The sequence below is a fragment of the Eumetopias jubatus genome, unplaced genomic scaffold (assembly GCF_037043125.1).
Source record: "Eumetopias jubatus isolate StellerSeaLion01/CBP00866 unplaced genomic scaffold, mEumJub1_p1.0 scaffold_2, whole genome shotgun sequence".
In the NCBI taxonomy this organism is placed as follows: Eukaryota; Metazoa; Chordata; class Mammalia; order Carnivora; family Otariidae; genus Eumetopias; species Eumetopias jubatus.
The window spans coordinates 182,386,301-182,403,464 of record NW_028274808.1 but is presented as its reverse complement, the minus strand read 5'-3'; the positions used below and the strand labels follow the sequence as shown (position 1 = coordinate 182,403,464).

At 38.4% G+C, this 17,164-nt stretch overlaps 1 protein-coding gene across 3 annotated transcripts in view; it reads right to left on the bottom strand.

Moving 5' to 3' along the window:
* Window positions 1-1,479: 1,479 nt before the first annotated feature.
* Window positions 1,480-17,164, bottom strand: part of SEPSECS (Sep (O-phosphoserine) tRNA:Sec (selenocysteine) tRNA synthase) — a 35,288-nt gene continuing 19,603 nt past the window's right edge. For 2 of the 3 annotated variants that reach the window (XM_028089657.2, XM_028089666.2), the window contains exons 9-11: window positions 9,114-9,207; window positions 7,043-7,133; window positions 1,480-5,645 (exon numbers count right to left, since the gene is read on the bottom strand). In XM_028089657.2, coding sequence (XP_027945458.1) covers window positions 5,342-5,645; window positions 7,043-7,133; window positions 9,114-9,207 — 489 coding nt within the window. In that variant the 3' untranslated portion in view covers window positions 1,480-5,341. Of the gene's footprint in view, window positions 5,646-6,631; window positions 6,952-7,042; window positions 7,134-9,113; window positions 9,208-17,164 lie in introns of those variants that run through there. The other variant, XM_028089668.1, reaches the window with a different exon arrangement.

Genomic DNA, 17,164 nt, shown 5'->3' with positions numbered 1-17,164 from the left:
TTTAAGGTAGATCCAATATAACTTTTTGATGAGTGAGACATAGACTGTGAGAGAGGAGCAGAGAACTCCAAGGTTTTTGGACTAAGTAATTGAAAAAGCAGAAGTCTATTCAACTGAGAAGAGGAAGGCTGTGGGTGGAACAGGTTTTCTGGGGAAAAGATCAAAGAATCACCCTTGGCATGAGGGAGATGAACGTCTAGTACATCCAAGAGATGATCAGGCAGTTTCATGAGTGTGGAGTTGAGGAAAGAGGTCTACTAAAGATGTAAATTTGGGAGCTGTTAGTCATTCTACTGAATGTGGAAAGTCATCTAAGAATAGGACTAAATATAATGAACTGCTATGCTTGTGGGTCTGCTGGCTGATATGGAAGTCACTGTGGCACAAACCATTTCTGTACATCTCTCCTGAGTTGTGATCCAAGTTCAGGTGCATAAAACAGTGAATGCAGGGGCGCCTGGGTGGCTCAGTCGTCAAGCGTCTGCCTTCGGCTCGGGTCAGGGTCCCAGGGTCCTGGGATCAAGTCCCACATCCGGCTCCCCGCTCCACGGGAAGCCTGCTTCTCCCTCTCCCACTCCCCCTGCTTGTGTTCCTTCTCTTACTGTGTCTCTCTGTCAAATATGTAAAATCTTAAAAAAAAAGTGAATGCATTTTAAATATGTTTCTTAAAAATAGTTCTCAAGTGTAAATGCAAAACAAAAAGAAACTCATAGAAACCAAAATAGCAAATAGAAACCAAAATAGAAACTCTGAAAATAAAAAAAAGATGGTCATCTAAAATCAACCACATACTTTTTAATTTCCACTGGAGAAGGGACAAAAACCATTGATGACTCCCCCTCAAAGAGTTCTACTAAATTAACTAGAAAATGAATATATTTTTATTTAAATCTAGTACAAATTAACTTGATGTAGAACATCATAGCAGTTATTAGCAGAAAGTGCTATCTCAGGTACTGAGCTAAATCTTTACATGTATTATCACCTTATCTAATCCTCAATCCTGTAAGATTGTACCCATTTCACATATGATGGGACGGATATTCAGAGGTTAAATACGTGAGCTCACATGCTTAATAAGTACCCGTGCAAAGATCCAGCTCCAAATCAAATGAGAACTACTTGCAAAATTCAAACAGCACAATTTAAAAATGAAATCTGAAGAAGTAACATTATTTTATTTTCAAATAAAAGATAAAGTGTTTCTTTTAGAAAAGATGAAATGTTTCTATGCATCCAACTTTCTATAGTCAATAGATCCTTTGCAAGAGGTTGCTGGAACGTCATCTCCTTCCTCTTTAAACAACAATAACAAACTAGCCCCCAACCCCGTGATTCATGATTTCCATTGTAAATAGGACTTTTCTTGCTGATTGGTACTGATGACCGAATCAAAAAATGAGCAAGTAATTTGGTGTTCATTATCTGTACTTTCAAATTTGATCTGCAGCAATGATTAGGTAAAATAAGGAAATGCACTGTCAATGATTAAAAATTTATTTCATGTAATAAATTACATAATTTTTATTTTTAAACAGTCTACACCAAAAATATTTTTTGAAACATTTTTTTTCTTTTGGTAAAATGTATAGGGTAGCCGGCTGACATCAGCTTCAATTCCAGTAGGTCGAGTCCCCTCACAATTACACAGTGAAACATAGCTTTTCTTCACATTTCTCTAAAAGATCAAGTTGACACCGCTTGATAAAAACAAAACAGTATAAACACTTCCAGATTTTGCCTAAGGCCTTAGGTTGACCTGAATAGTAGGTGGGATATTATAAAGATATATTCATTAGCCCTGAACTCATCACCTGACATGTGTACACAGCATACGGCCGAAGGAGCAGGAAGCCAAGAAGAAAGGCACAGAGGGATGCGGTGGGGAGGTCTAAGACCTATACACTAAGCGCGGCTATAGAATCAACACGTGACAGGAGAGGAAAAGCTGCTTCCGGGAATTTTTTTTAACTGCTAACAGCATATATACAGTTTTTATCAAATTATTCAGAGGGTACCTAACTTCTGAGATGACCAGGCTTCTGTGTATACAAGCCAGATTATTTTTTCGTTCCAATATAAAGTCAACCTCATGAACGTAAAACCTAACAAAATCATTTAAGGGCCTGGGAGAACTTAGGACATCTTAGGAAATGGGAGGAGAAACCCCAAGCTTTGTGTGCACCAAACGTGTATGTATGCAAAAACCTTTCTCTGAGTGTTACACGAACGAGACTCACCAGTTTGCTGTAGTTACTGTCAACTGTTGGCTATTCTCCCCTTTGAAAGGACACAAGAATTTTACTCTCACGATGAGCTATTAATTTCAAGATTAAAGTAACATCGCTGGTTTAAAAAAAAAAAACTGTCTTTATTTCATTCAAATTGTACTAAAGCCTCTCATAGGCGTATAGTGTACAAATGGAAGCAAAGCCCATGGCTCAGGCCCGATGACAGACACAATGGGGCGCTTACAGAAACAGAACCCCAGGAAAGTCATGTGCTCGGGAGAAATAGCAGAAAAAACTTCATTTATATTTAAATTTACCATTCTGTGCATCAAGTGCCTATTGGCTGAACAGAAACTGTATTCAATAATTCACATTCTATAACTTCATTCAACTAATACAAAAAGCTAAATAGAAAGATTTATGGTTGAACACTGAGCTCCTGAGGCTGGTATCACATATCATTCCCTGATAGAGTGAGAATTCATCAACAGAGGACATAAGAGCCAAACTGAGAGCTGGATTTTAAAATACCTTTCCCTGCTGTGCGTATAAGTAACACATTGTGTAGTGACCTAAAGAATATTTTGTGTTATTCAATTTTCTTTTCTGGGAAGGCTACCACAGTCCAATGACTTTAAAAACCAAACTCCAAAACTCTACCTGAGAGCCTTAATAAGGGCAGTTGGATCATAAAGACAGGTCATCTTAGTCGTGATTGGAAACTGGATCGCCCTGTTGCCACTCTGCCATAGTTCAAGGGTAACAAAGGCCAATTACTTTTTTTTTTTTACCGATTTTACCGATCAGTACTAGCAATGTAAAATGAATAATTGTACGTACATACTTTCTTACACTTATATGTGGAAGTGGGCAAGAGTGAGTAAAAACGACCCTGGGGTGGGAGCGAAGGCAAGCCTGAATGTGCAGAACCTACAGCACCCCTTCAAAAACTCATGAATTCCAGGACCTCAAGGTCAAATTTAAACCATCAGGAATAGCGCTATTCCAAAACCCCTGAAAAGAAAGAATAATAAAAACTGCAGCTGATTTTATGTGCCAGGAATGAAATGTTACAACACATCTACCATTCACATGTGGGTTCATGTAATTTATCTTCAATTAGAATTATTATCTATTCAGCAGCTGATGCCCAAGAACTGCTGATACACTGCAGATGAGAAAACATTTGCTGGTCTCTTGGCCCCGACCTTCTCAAGCTAAATGATGATCACAAGGTATAGATCTCTTGTTCCAGAAATCCGGCCTGGCCCCCGCGTCCAGGAAGCTGTGCCACCAGCACTTAGTATCTGCAACATTGCTCCATTCCCTCCGGCAGACTCGGGTCTACAACTCGGTCCCAAATTCACATAGAAAACCCCACACCACCTTTTAATCCAGGATTTACTCCTCTGGAATGTGCTGTTATAGCTATTAGAAAAAGACATCTAAAATACTGGAACCCCAAAGATACAATAGTTTAAAAGTAACTTTTACAATATTGATAATTAAGTACTTTATCTCAACAGTCTCGACGTCCAAGGTGGTCAAGCTAGTGTCAAGAGTATTTTAACTTACACACTGACGGGAGTGCTATCTGTCTGAGTTCATGTGTGACATGGTTTACACGACCAAATCGACAGGGAAGAACACAACCCAGAAACCAAGGCTGCATTCTCAACTGCAATGTTTTCAAAATCATGTTCAGTGGGATGTCACAGTAAGTATTTAATTGAAAAAAGGTTCCACCTTTAGATAGGGACACATTTAAGTAGGTTTCCAAGGAATTCTCAGAGCCTTCAATATGCCGACAGGCAGGTTTACGAAGGCCCAAAATGATCTGCCCGTGGAACACTTTATCCCCCGTGCATCTCATAGGAATACCACTCCACCGAGCACGTCTTGAGAAATATGGCTTTGGCATTTTGGTGTACTCAAAAGCTTCACTAATTCCTCAGGCTTTGAGACATTAGTCTATTTCTTAAAAATAAGCAACAAAAATTGTTATAGCCAGTAAGTCTGGAATACCAGACTAAGAAAGTGAGCATGTGGGAGGGGGGAGGACGGGAATACACCTGTTTAGCCTACTACATCATTTTCACCTCCCTAGCAAAATATACTCAAAAATACTCAGGTTAAGCACTCTTGATAATGGCTGTGCTCAACACTGGAACAAACTAACCAATATGCAGAGCCCGCTTAAAGCAAAAACAGTAGAATAAAGTTTTCACTGGCCCAAATGGAAAAATGCACAAGTGCCATAGAATCTCATGTTTAGAACGGGTAACCCTGGTAATCACTTAAGAATCCAACGCTGTACAATCTGATAACATTTATAGAGCTTTCTTCTTTGAAGCACTACTGTTGCTGCAGGAAACTTTACTTGAGGAGTTGGTTCAGAGTAGTACTTCCTTGACCTCAGTATTACTGAGATCTGGGGCTTCGTTCTGGGAAGTTGTCTCGTCCACTGTAGGATATTGAGCAGTAGTACCCCTGGCCTCCACCCCTAGATGTCAATAGCATTCCACAAGTTGTGACCACCAAAAATGTCCCCAGATGTTGCTTAGATATAAGCAAATCATCCCCAGTTGAGAACCACGGCCACAGAGTGAAAACTAAAGCTTACGCCTGGACTCTGCTTCCCTGGGGAATGTCCATTTCACAGGCAGACCGTGACTTACACACATCAACATCTTGTAAATAGTTAGCACTAGATCATTCTAACTTCTCTGTGACCAGAAACATATGTAATTTGTGAATGGTAGAGAACGGTTAGGAGGAAGCAGTTTACACATTTCAAAAAGAATTAGAAGTAACTTTACTGTCACATTAGTAAGAATTATCTGAATCATAATACTTAATTGACAAATATTCTAACAATTAGGAAAATCCTAATTATATTTTATCTGTTAAGGATCATAATGATTGAGGCAGTCTAAGAATAAAAAAACATAACAGTCATCAATGGCTAGCTCAGACCGCATTCCGTATCTTGACCAAATATTCTCCATGACATTCTCAATTCTAAAAGCACAAGCCTTATCTTTAAACTGCTTATTTGTACTGCAGCCTCATCACTTCTTTCAAATGATCAAAAAGAAACCTTTCACATGTCATGAAGAATTCTGGTACGTGTCAAGAAGCACATTATCTAGTTTTAAAGCCATCTCTTCAATACCCACATCTTCAGTTTTGTCGTAATTGTCAACCCCAGATGCATTACTCTCTTTATTTTGTTCTTTTCTTACTATCTTTAAACACTTGTCAAGTCTCTTCATGAACAAATCCACATCCTGTGTCTTCATTCCGATGGCCGCTGCAGCATTGAGGTAAGAGCAAGGGTAATGGTTGGCATGTGACATAAAGCCTCGGAAAGTGTGGCCACTCACGGTTTGCACAGACCCAAGAGGCACAACCCTGAAAGGGAAAAGATTGAGTGTGTCTGGTGATGTTAACAGGGTATCACCAAAAACAACAGATTAGCTGTGTTCCTAAGCTTCAGATCTACAGATAAAGAAGTTTAACAACAGTCCATAAACCATGGCCTATGAAAACAGACTGTGGCAGCCTTAAAATAAAATTACACAATACACGGCTATTCTCCGTAGAAGAGTGCTGCCTGGAGGTGACCATTTACTATCTTCCATTAAAGAGCTATAACTTCCAGGAATCAAAGATACCTTAGCACCTTCTTCAGAGAAAAAGGAAAAAAAACTTATTTGTTTTTGTACTAAATATGGAATCTGACTTCACACATATATCCTTCAATGGGATACTGAAATTTCTTAAGTCAAAGCACGTTGACTAACTGCCTTGTATCACCTGCAGTAATCAACAAGCTGGAACTACACCTATCTGATCTGTGCTGTGCAACGGACGGTTTTAAAAGCAAGGATCCAGCAAAACTTCCGTGACTGCGTACAGCGGTGTGGTGGTCAGTAAGCAGTGATATTTGGCAATGGCACATGCATTTTTTTAAGCTTGATTTCTTTGGCATACTTGATATAAGCAGATTTCTAACAGTACTTAAAAAAAAAATGTCAATTAAATCAACCTAAACAAAAAGACAAATAGTGGCAACACTAAAAGCAAGGCCAAGAAAACCATTTTAGAAGCGTCAAAACTATGCTGTATATGGATATAGTTCATCAAGATAAAAGCTGAATTAATCTAAGATTTTTTTTCTTTTAAAAAATTGTCCTTTGATGTGAAATTTCTAATCTCTGGTAGTCACAGAGAAATTCTTTAATAGAGGCACGTAAAGAAGAGTACTTAGAGCAAGACATTTCTTTTCAAGTCATTTTTCTCTGACCTCATCAAATATAAAATGAAAAATGAAATTCATTTTTAAGCCATGTACATATAAGAGCAAAAAGCACATTTTTCAAAGGCAGTACTTAGACAAGAATGGCATAACTTTTTGGTTCAGGAAATGGGCTTGTCCTTAAAAATGTTTTCATCTGAATTTAGTAATGAAGATGACTTATTTCTAGCACCACAATGTGACACCACTGAAGATGATCGAACAAAGGAAAGTAACAATAAAAATTTGTACAAAGAGGTGATGAAACTTTGTTTCTGTATGTCCATGAAAACAGACAAGGTCCCTGTCCTTCTGAGACTGTTTCAAGCACGGGCCTTCCACAGGTGGGCTATCACAGCTTTACACACTCTCCACCTCATTGTTCCTCACCCATGATGAACTCTCAAGCTCAGCATATACCTGGGGGACAATTGTTCAGGAAAAAATACTTTATTACAGTTAACTTTTTGGAAAAGCCAAATAAATCCAGGCCTCTTTCACACATACCTACCTGGCTCCAGAAACCTGTCTGGTAAAAAGCATTGAGCCAAGCTGAGTGATAGCTCTGTCTTGGTGTTCACCTAGTGTCTTAAGTGTCACAGCTGAAAAAGAAAAAGGGATCCCAATGTACCTTGGTTCACCAGCACAAAATCACTCAAAAAATAAATACTTAATGATGGAGACCCTACTTTTGTGTGTGTGTTAAAATACGCATACCATAAATTTACCATCTCAACCATTTTTAGGTGTACAGCTCAGTGATACTGAACACATTCACACTGTTGTGCAACCATTACCACCATCCGTCCCCGTAATTCTTTTCATCTTGCAAGACAAACACTGTACCTACTCAACAGTAACTCTCCATTCTCCTCTCCCCCACCCCAACCCCCTGGCAACATCCATTCTAGTTTCTGTCTCTAGGATTCTGACTACTCTAAGTACCTCAGACAAAAGGAATCATACACTTTTTGTAAATGGCATGGAGACATTACTTTTTATTCATGGTCAAGTGGCATGATTTCATTTTAATGTACCTAATAAATTATAGTAAGGATCTGTTTGCATGTCAGACAAAAAGATGTTAATACAAAGTAACCTACTCAGAACCAGAACAGAATTTCCCTCTCACCTTTCTAAAGAGTGAACTTTCCAATTAAAGATGGAACACTGACACGATCAATATGACAGTTTATTAAAATTCAACCATGTTTTAAGACCTTATAAAATGAAAATGTGGGATATTTTCAGTATATATGTAAGACTAAGTAAGATCAACTTCTGCCCATGAAAATGAGAACTATCTTTCTGAGGTTATGTGGGTAAACTATATTCTCACCACCACCACTAGCTACCATCTCCTGAGGATTTACCATACTAGATACTTTATAATCTCAACCATTTTGTTTTGTTTTTTTTTAAGATTTTGCACTGAGTGCAGAGTCCAACCTGGGGCTTGATCTCACGACCCTGATATCATGACCTGAGTCGAAATCAAGAGTCAAACACTTAACCAACTGAACCACCCAGGTGCCCCTCACCCATTCTGTAACTATGTGAGGGATCATTATCTCCATTTTATAGATGCGGGAAAGGAGGTTAGAGGTTAGTACATGGCAGAGTTGGGATTCAAACCACACCGTATCATCTTCTACAACATCTACATAGATTATAAGCCAGCAAAGGACTAACTAGGGTGGGCTTTATTATAAATCAGTGGTAAATGGTTTTCCATGGAAGCCGATTCCTGAAAAAGGCTTCAGTTACAAATGATTGATTCCTCACTTTCCTTAGATATACATAAAATATGAAATATGTTATACTGTATATATTCACAAAAGGGATAATCATGAAACTTAAAAGTTAAATAGGGGCACCTGGGTGGCTCAGATGGTTAAGCGTCTGCCTTCAGCTCGGGTCATGATCCCAGGGTCCTGGGATCAAGCCCTGCATCGGGCTCCCTGCTTGGTGGGGAGCCTGCTTCTCCCTTTCCCTCTACTGTTTCCCCTGCTTGTGCTCTCTCACTCTCTCTGTCAAATAATAAAATCTTTAAAAAAAAAAAAATTAAATGCATAAAAGTCAACATTCATATTACCTGTTTAGTAGCCCTTGTACTATGTGACAAAAATATATAGTCCTTATACAAAGGAAATTATCATAAATACAGAGTTCTCTAACATAAAGGCACTCAGGAAAACAATCATAGCATTAAAAACAATATAGATTTAATTTCTAATATTATGGTATTTTGCTAACTGGTAGAAACTTTTTAAAAATTTTTATAGAGTTCTTTACTAGTGACTAAATTATTTTGGTTAGAAGCAGGAGTTAAAGTGTAATTTTCTGTATATGCATTATAATACTTAATATTGATTTGGATTCTTTTCAGTGTATACTTTTTATCTCAGAAATACATTAAAGCATTCTTAAAGGCTAAACTTTCTCAATTTCCAGATTAATACTGTAATGAATTTAGAAATATCATTGTAACCAGAAAGAATCCATACTCTTTCTAGAAATACCAGCTCCCTAGGGAAGGTTAAGAAGCACTGATTTTTTTTTCCTTAAGAAAAATACATTACCTAAAGATATGGGATTGTGAGGTGTATGCAACAGCCTTTCATTGTAGTTTTCTGACAGCTTCTTTAGTTGGCTGGACAAGTATGAAAACATCTCCTGCAACAATAAAATGTTACATTTAAAGGAAATCAAATAAATGCTTACTGCCACCTGCCAGATTAAATAAGACAAAATCCGTCTGGTGTGACGTCTGTGCTGTAAATTAACTCATCTACGTGCTCTAGGAGCAATTCTTTCCTTTGATGACACAATATAGTGAGATTCGAAGCTGCCACAACTATCAGAAACCACAGGATTTAGGTAAAGAAGGCAAAGGACCAGCACATTTCCTGCCTGGGGGTTATTAGGTATCTATCACAAATCCATCTCTTTTCAGAACCTCCAGGGTGACCACTCTAGTCCAAGCAGCCATCAACCTGTTCCCTGGACCACAGGCAAGATTCTAAACGATTTCTCTACTAGCCTTCCTGCCCCTCTACAATCTGTTCTACATGCAGAGGTCCTGTGTAGTCTCTGAAAAGCATAAAGCAGATCATGTCCCTCCCGATGACTGACTCCCCTCTGTAAGGATTATCCTAGAAGGCCCCAGATGAATAGCACGGCCAACATAGCCAACTGGGCAACTGTCACCCCCCCACTTAGGATAGCGCTGGCCACATCAGCCTCCTTTCCAACCGCTGAACACGCCAAGCTCCTTCTAGTGTCAAAACCTTCATGCCTGCTTCCCCTGAACTCAGACAGTTCTTCTCCAGCAACATTCCATGGGACCTCCCTTTATGACTTCCCTATTAATGTACTCCCAATCTCCCTCCAACCACTATGTATTCTGGGTTCTCCACTATACTTATCACAGTCTAAAATTACCTCATTTACTTGCTTAAATGAGTACTCACTGTGACTACCTACTCAAAGGAAAACTTGAAAGCAGGGACTTGGTGTTCTTCACTACTGTTTTCCAAACACCAAGAAAAAATGTGCCAGACTTTTCGTATGTAAGTAACTTAGGAAAAAGTTTAAAATGCATTTCCTTTAAATTGCACAAACTCAAAATTAACAATTCCCTCAACTCAAAAGAATATAGCAACTAAAAATGAAAATTTGTATTCTTGGTCCTACTCTGGAAAATAATGTATATCTAATAGTAGAAAATAAAATAAAAATATTTTACATACATGTGCACATATATGTAAGTAGTTTAACAAAGTTTAACAAAATATTGTAAATAAATATTAAATTGGCAACTGTTTGACCTAAAATTATACTTTCTTCTAGTAAGCTCTTTATAAAGTGTTAAAATAAAAATCTGCCCAAATAAGTCTTTCCTGAAGAAGCCCATTTGCACTGACCTCCTCCAAGTCATAGTCAAAACACATAAAACTCTAAAGATACACCAAAGAGCCAATGGCCAACAGAGTTGGACCCAAGTAAAGACAGCAGGAAATGATATTTCTACTTCAAAGGCCACAAAAACTACTTCAGTTTTCTCTAAGGTAAAGGTTAGACAGTCTGATCCTACTAAATCCTTCTTTTGTTAAGAATAAGAAGAGGAAAAGTCTACCAAGTTTGTTAATTATTAATTAGTCTACTTAAGACCACAAACATTTTTACCCTTGTCAACATGGTATATTTTATACTCTGACCTGAAAAAATATATAGTTATACCAGTTATATAATATATAGTTAGCTATTTCCAAAAAAAGAGGAAATGTTTCCTTAGTAACACCCCTAGAGGGTGCTTTTAAACTTACTGATGCACACATGGCTATTAAAAAACTGAGATTTTCATAATATTCCATTGCTAATAACAAATCAGTTTTAACTGGTTCTAGCAATCACTTCCTAATGCCACTAGAATTGTTTTAACTGCACCTAATATCTTTAGACTACAAACATAATGCTAAGGTAACTAAATCTTACACATCACTAGTATATGAGTAATTAGACAAAAAAGAAAATATTTGTGAGTCAAATTCACATCCAACTGCAAATACTCTGTGTGAAAGGTTATGAGAGGTAATCCAGTAAGCAAAGAAGCTTAAATATCTTAATGCACAATATACTGAATCCTACGATATTTGACAGCTTAAGGCCCTAAATGTTCTCCCATTAATATCGTTTAGGAGACTACCACTATTTCCTACACTACTACTTAGCTAAGCAGTTTTTCCCTGATATATTAAAAATACTACAAAACTTGCACTATTTTTTTGCCACAGTTAAATCTATAACTGACATTTATTATAAAATACTTCTGTAAAGGGAGAAATTTATAAGCACCCAAAGCAAATGTATATAGAAAGATCTTACTTAAAAGAAATGAAATATTATTGATTTTCTATGTCTTTTGTGCTGTATTTAACTTAATTTTAAAAGAGTCTTCACCAGAGATAAACTGAACTGCACACCTGAATGCTAATGTCAGCTATATTTCTAGAATAAAAATACAAAACTTTACACCATAGTTCAAGATGTTAATGGAAGGGAAGTTGAATTATATTAAGGATTATCTTTCACGTGGCCTTTCACAAACTGATTTGCAGTCGTAAATCCCAACATTTAGCCTATCCCTCCCCATAACCCCCAAATGTGCATAATTCACTAAATTTTAAGGCAAAATGTCTTATGTATCATGTTTTCTGAAACATACTGTTGCATGTTACAAGACCAGATGAAAAGAGAACTTCGCAAATTATCATAATACGTCTTGGAGGGTCAGTAATAAATCAAAAGGGAAACATAACAAGTGGTCTAACATGTCCACAATACCATGAAAGGGCAGATGGACAAGAGACTGCGGGTACAGATCCACACACACAGAGGTCCATATGCGCAGACACCAGTACTAAATGCAGTACACGTTGCTCTGCCTGTGACCAGCCGACAGGACCCAGGCATTCTCAGCAGGCCGTGCATCTCAGGCTAAAGCACGGCTTCCAAAAACTCTTCTGTCGAGGTCCCACAGCCAGGCCTGAAATGCCACCCTTTTGTTGAGATTCAAGAACTCCACTTCTAGGGCGGCAAATCTCCTCATGTTTCCAAACTTAGCTTTGTTATAGGACAGTGTTTGAGGCTGTATGTCTGATGTTCTTCTAGAACTTAGCTTGTCTCCCAGAGCTTCAGCTAACAAATGCTAGCCGCTGGAGCAGCCATCCGTTGTCATTCCTCTTCTGCACTTGTCCAATTCAGCAGATATTTGCAACAATGAATGATTACCTGCTTGCCCTGTTCGGCAAAGCACTCTTCTAAAAGGAAAGCTAAGCAGAATGATGGCCTTCTCCAAAAGCAAAGAGAAGTGAGGAGAAACTTCTAAGACTGATCTTTCTTTTTGCAGAGAGAAACTCATAGAAATGGTGTCTTAAATTTTAACCCCTTTTCTTAAAGGCCTCTTCAGTTAAATTCATGGCCATTTCTCCCCTCAGTGAAGATGTGTGGATCGGGAAGGGGCTAAGGACAGAGGTTCAATTCACACACACAGTTCCACTCTCTCTGATCCTTTCACCCTTCAAAAAAGAAGGCTTGAGAAGGAGTGGCTTCAAGCTGAGTTCTTGTCTGCCTCTACTGTGAAAAGATAAAGCCCTTTCTGAAGAGATATACTAGATGAAATAACCTCTAAAAATATCATTGTGATGAATAAGGGCACAGAATTAAAAAAAAAATCCTAAGTTTTCTTTTAACACTGCTTTTTTAGTACGCAATAACACTGATAATATAAAAAGGAGCTCTCAGTGATGGTATATAAATAGCTGAAGCAAAATAGCTTTACCTCAGCATCTCCAGAGCTGAACCGATAAACTATCACGATTAAATTTTCACAGTTCAAGAGCAAGTCCATTTAAACAAAAGAGGCCCTTACTTCTGCAACAAATCCAATAAAAAAACAATATTTATGCTACATATATGCAATTACAGTTTATCGAGGACAACCACATTTTTCAATGAAAAGATCTGCCTGTTGAATGAAGTTGTTAAAGAGTAAACTTTTATTCACTTACAATGAGAGTTCTCAAAGGAGCACTTTACTACTTTGAAGATTACTTCAGGTAGTCTCTAAGTAAATTCTATACAATGAATTTTAAATATAACCAATTAATATATTAGAGCCTTTGGGATTTTACATACCTCCAGTAGCTAAGAATAGAGGGTCACGAGATCAGCATTTTTATGGCTCCAACGCCCAGCCCAGAGTGGGAAAGCACTCCCTCAATGCTGGATGCGTGATTGGAAGCAGCGAGAAGAGAGTGGTGAGACATGAAGCGCAGAGGCTTTAGAATCACACAGACCTAATCAGACAGTGGCAGTTCTGGCACTTTTTGTGCTCTTTGGCTAAGTACTTAACACCTCTGAGCCTCAATTTCATCTGTAAAATGGGGATAATACCTACCTCACAAACTTGCTTTAAATAGTCCATGAAATAATGAGTGTAATAAACCCCGCAGAGCTCCTGGCACACAACAAACATTCATAAAAGTGCTGCTCACTTTCCACCCACCTACTTTTCCCTCCTAAAAGAGTTTTCAGGTTAAAATAACTAACATTAGTGGAGCGTCGGGTGGTGCAGTCGGTGGAGCATCCGACTCTTGGTCTTGGCTCAGGTCGTGATCTCAGGGCCGGGAGATCGAGCCCCAAGTAAGGCTCTGCGCTCAGTTGCACAGTCTGCTTGGATTCTCTCTCCCTCTCCTCTGCCTGCTCCCCACCTCACACTTGTACGCTCTCCCTCAAATAAATTTAAAAAAAAAAATAACTAAAAAATAATAACTAACATTAGCTGGCAGGACTCTTACAGACACATGTTAATGCCCTGTAGCTACAATCCTATTCTTGTCCTATCCCTGTGAATCCTACTCTACTCCATCGAGATAAAAGGAAAAGAACAAAGTTCTGGATGTTACAAAGAGAAGTTACCTCTTAACATCTGAGATGGAGCCATCCAATTCATAAATATCACTAGAATATAAAATCTGGCCCATAAAATATTTATACATTGATGAACAAAGTCCCAATGAGAAGCAAAGCTGGGCTACCTGCTGGATCTATTTACCAGTTAAGCTACATATTTCTACAGGTCATTCCCAAAGCAGGTGGATTTTCTTTTTCATGCTAAGCAAAATGTACACATGCATGGATGTCTGGAATCCTCTAAAAGTAGCTGAAAAATTTTAAGTCAAAACCTAAATGTCAAAAATCAGAAGAACCATGGCATCATGGAAATTCTTAGATTCCAACAGAGCACCCCTAAAATCAACAAGTCCTAAATCCTAAGGTAAGGAAATTATTTTGGAAGAGGAATACCTGCTAGAGAGGAAGACCTACTCCCAGAAGTATAATACCTGTTACACACAACAGGTCATCACCTTTTTAATTCACTTCTTTTCACAAATTTCCAACTATAACCATATAGAGAAATATTTCTATGAGAACATCTAATTCATAATGTAAGTCAGTATCAAAAAGTTAATTTGCTCTCTAATTTTCCAGAAAGATACTTATTCTGTGTAAATAAGAGATGACTATACAAAACTAAACCTAGGTGTTCCCAAATACCTTCCACTAGTTCATTCAACAAACATCTGATGAGCATCTACTATATCAAGCAAAGGACACAAAGAACAGAGGGATGAATGCAAACTCCAAGGTGGACACTAGTCTCCCAGACTACCCATAATCAAGGACCAAGTTTCATTTCAGACACCTGATGGTGATTTTTGGGGGCATGCACTCAGATAATCAGCTTAATTTGCTAGTTAAATAAATTTAACGACAAAATCACTCTCAAGACCTATAGTAGTTTATTAGAGCAAATATATAACTATTATTAGTTATCATATATAGTTTCAATTCAAGAAGAACAGAAATAGGAAATACTAAATAGTACACTTGCTTGATACGATAACAGCATATAAAAAGTTTTAAAGTTTCTATCTACATTATAAAGAATAATCTTTAAATGTCTAACTTAAAGCTTTATGTAATAGTCTTATCAGAGCTATTATATATTCCAAAAATCTGCAGAGGGATCATTGAAAGGTAAAGAGCAGCAACAATATAAGAAAAGACTATAGGGCGCCTGGGTGGCTCAGTTGGTTAAGCGACTGCCTTCGGCTCAGGTCATGATCCTGCAGTCCCAGGATCGAGTCCCACATCGGGTTCCTTGCTCAGCGGGGAGTCTGCTTCTCCCTCTGACCCTCTTCCCTCTCATGCTATCTCTCATTCTCTCTCTCTCAAATAAATAAATAAAATCTTTAAAAAAAAGTAAAGAAAAGACTACCACTAGGATAATTGAAAAGATCAGATAACTAACAAGATATATTATTATTTTTTTAACGAGTTATATCATTAAGCTTTGATATTTGGGGTATTTATGCAGTCTCAAACTCCATAAAATATTATCTACCTATGTATTAAAATGCTAGGATATTGTTATGTTTCTTCTCCAAGTTTCTGTTAGAGATACAAGTGACCTGTGTGCCCCCAAAACAATGGTTTTCAAACTAGGATGTGCATCAGATTCATCACAGAAGTTTGTTACAAATGCAGTTGTTTGAACCCCACTCCAGACTTCCTGACTCTGAATTTAGCTAAAGGAAAGCCAGTTTGATGAAGTGATGTGGAACAGACTCTCCAATAACTGGCACAGTACTTTGCTTTCTAGACTCAGTCTAAAATACCCTTTACGAGTTCGACAGTTATTTTGGCCATCCATTCTAGTTTATGATGACACCATAGGAGTCTAATAAATGGATGAGTTGTACTTCTGCAGAACAGATGTCGCTTCCTCAGGGCGGCCTTTCCCAACCCTGCCAGAACTGGCTTACGTGCCCCAGCTGGGTTAGGTGCTACATGGTCCCATACCTTCTGCTTGTCCTTTCATAATGCCAAACAGATTTATAATTGTTTATTTAATATCTAGATTTCCCCTGACTATAATTTCCATGATGGTAGAGACTATGTGAGTCTCATTGTGAATTTACTTTAGGGCCTATGCATAAACATTTCTTTGAATAAATGAATGAGCAGAGCAAGGTCCAATACTGCCAAAGTAATGTGAGACCAGACTATAAAGGATCATGATGGCAGGCTAAGGAATATGGACTTTGTCTTACAGGCAACCAGAACCCAAAGCAGAATAACTTGAAGAACTTGAAAATATTAATCTGGCACTCTGCTATAACATAGCAAATTAGAGCAGACTAAGACTGGGGCTCAGGAGAAGAATTAGTCAATTACGGTAAGCATCTAGCTGTGATATGGTAAGGGCCTGAGTTAGGGTGGTGGCAGCAGAAGCGGAAAGGAGGAAATGAATGTTGGGACACATTACAAAGGACTCAAGGGTGTAAGAGAAATCAAAAGTATCAGTGTTAGAAATCTATTTTTTTTAAAGACTTCATTTATTTGAAAGAGAGCAACATAGCGAGAGAGGGAACACAAGCAGGGGGAGCAGGAGAGGGAGAAGCAGACTTCCCGCTGAGCAGGGAGCCCGACGCGGGGCTGGATCCCAGGACCCTGGGATCATGACCTGAGCCGCAGGCAGACGCTTAACCGACTGAGCCACCCAAGCGCCCCAGATAATCTAGTTTAAAACGGTAAAGGGAATTTGTGGTTCATCTCACAGCCAAGTCCACAAGCAGACATGTCTGGATCCAGAGACTCAAATGACTCTTCCATTTTCCCTCTCATATTCTCGAGTCCCAGGAAGGCTTTCTTGGCATGGCCAGAAATATGGCAGCTGAGTAGTTTACTATCTGCAAAGCAGCAAACCCTCTCGCTCTCTAAAGGACCTATCAGACCTGCTGGAAGGACTCTACCTCCACATGCCCACCTGTAAACCACGCTAGCCAGATCACATGCCCACCCCTCTGAGCAAAGCAGGAAGGGAGGCTGTGATTGATAGTCTCAGTAGGATCACCTGGAGTCAGGGAGGGGCCGTTCCCAACAATAGTGATTCTGCACAAGCAAATGGCTTATATCCTTTCTAAAATATAACTGAGTTTTGGCCAGGATCACTAAATTTATTCATTTTTTTTGCCTCCTCTGGATATTAGTAGACCTAAGTCTT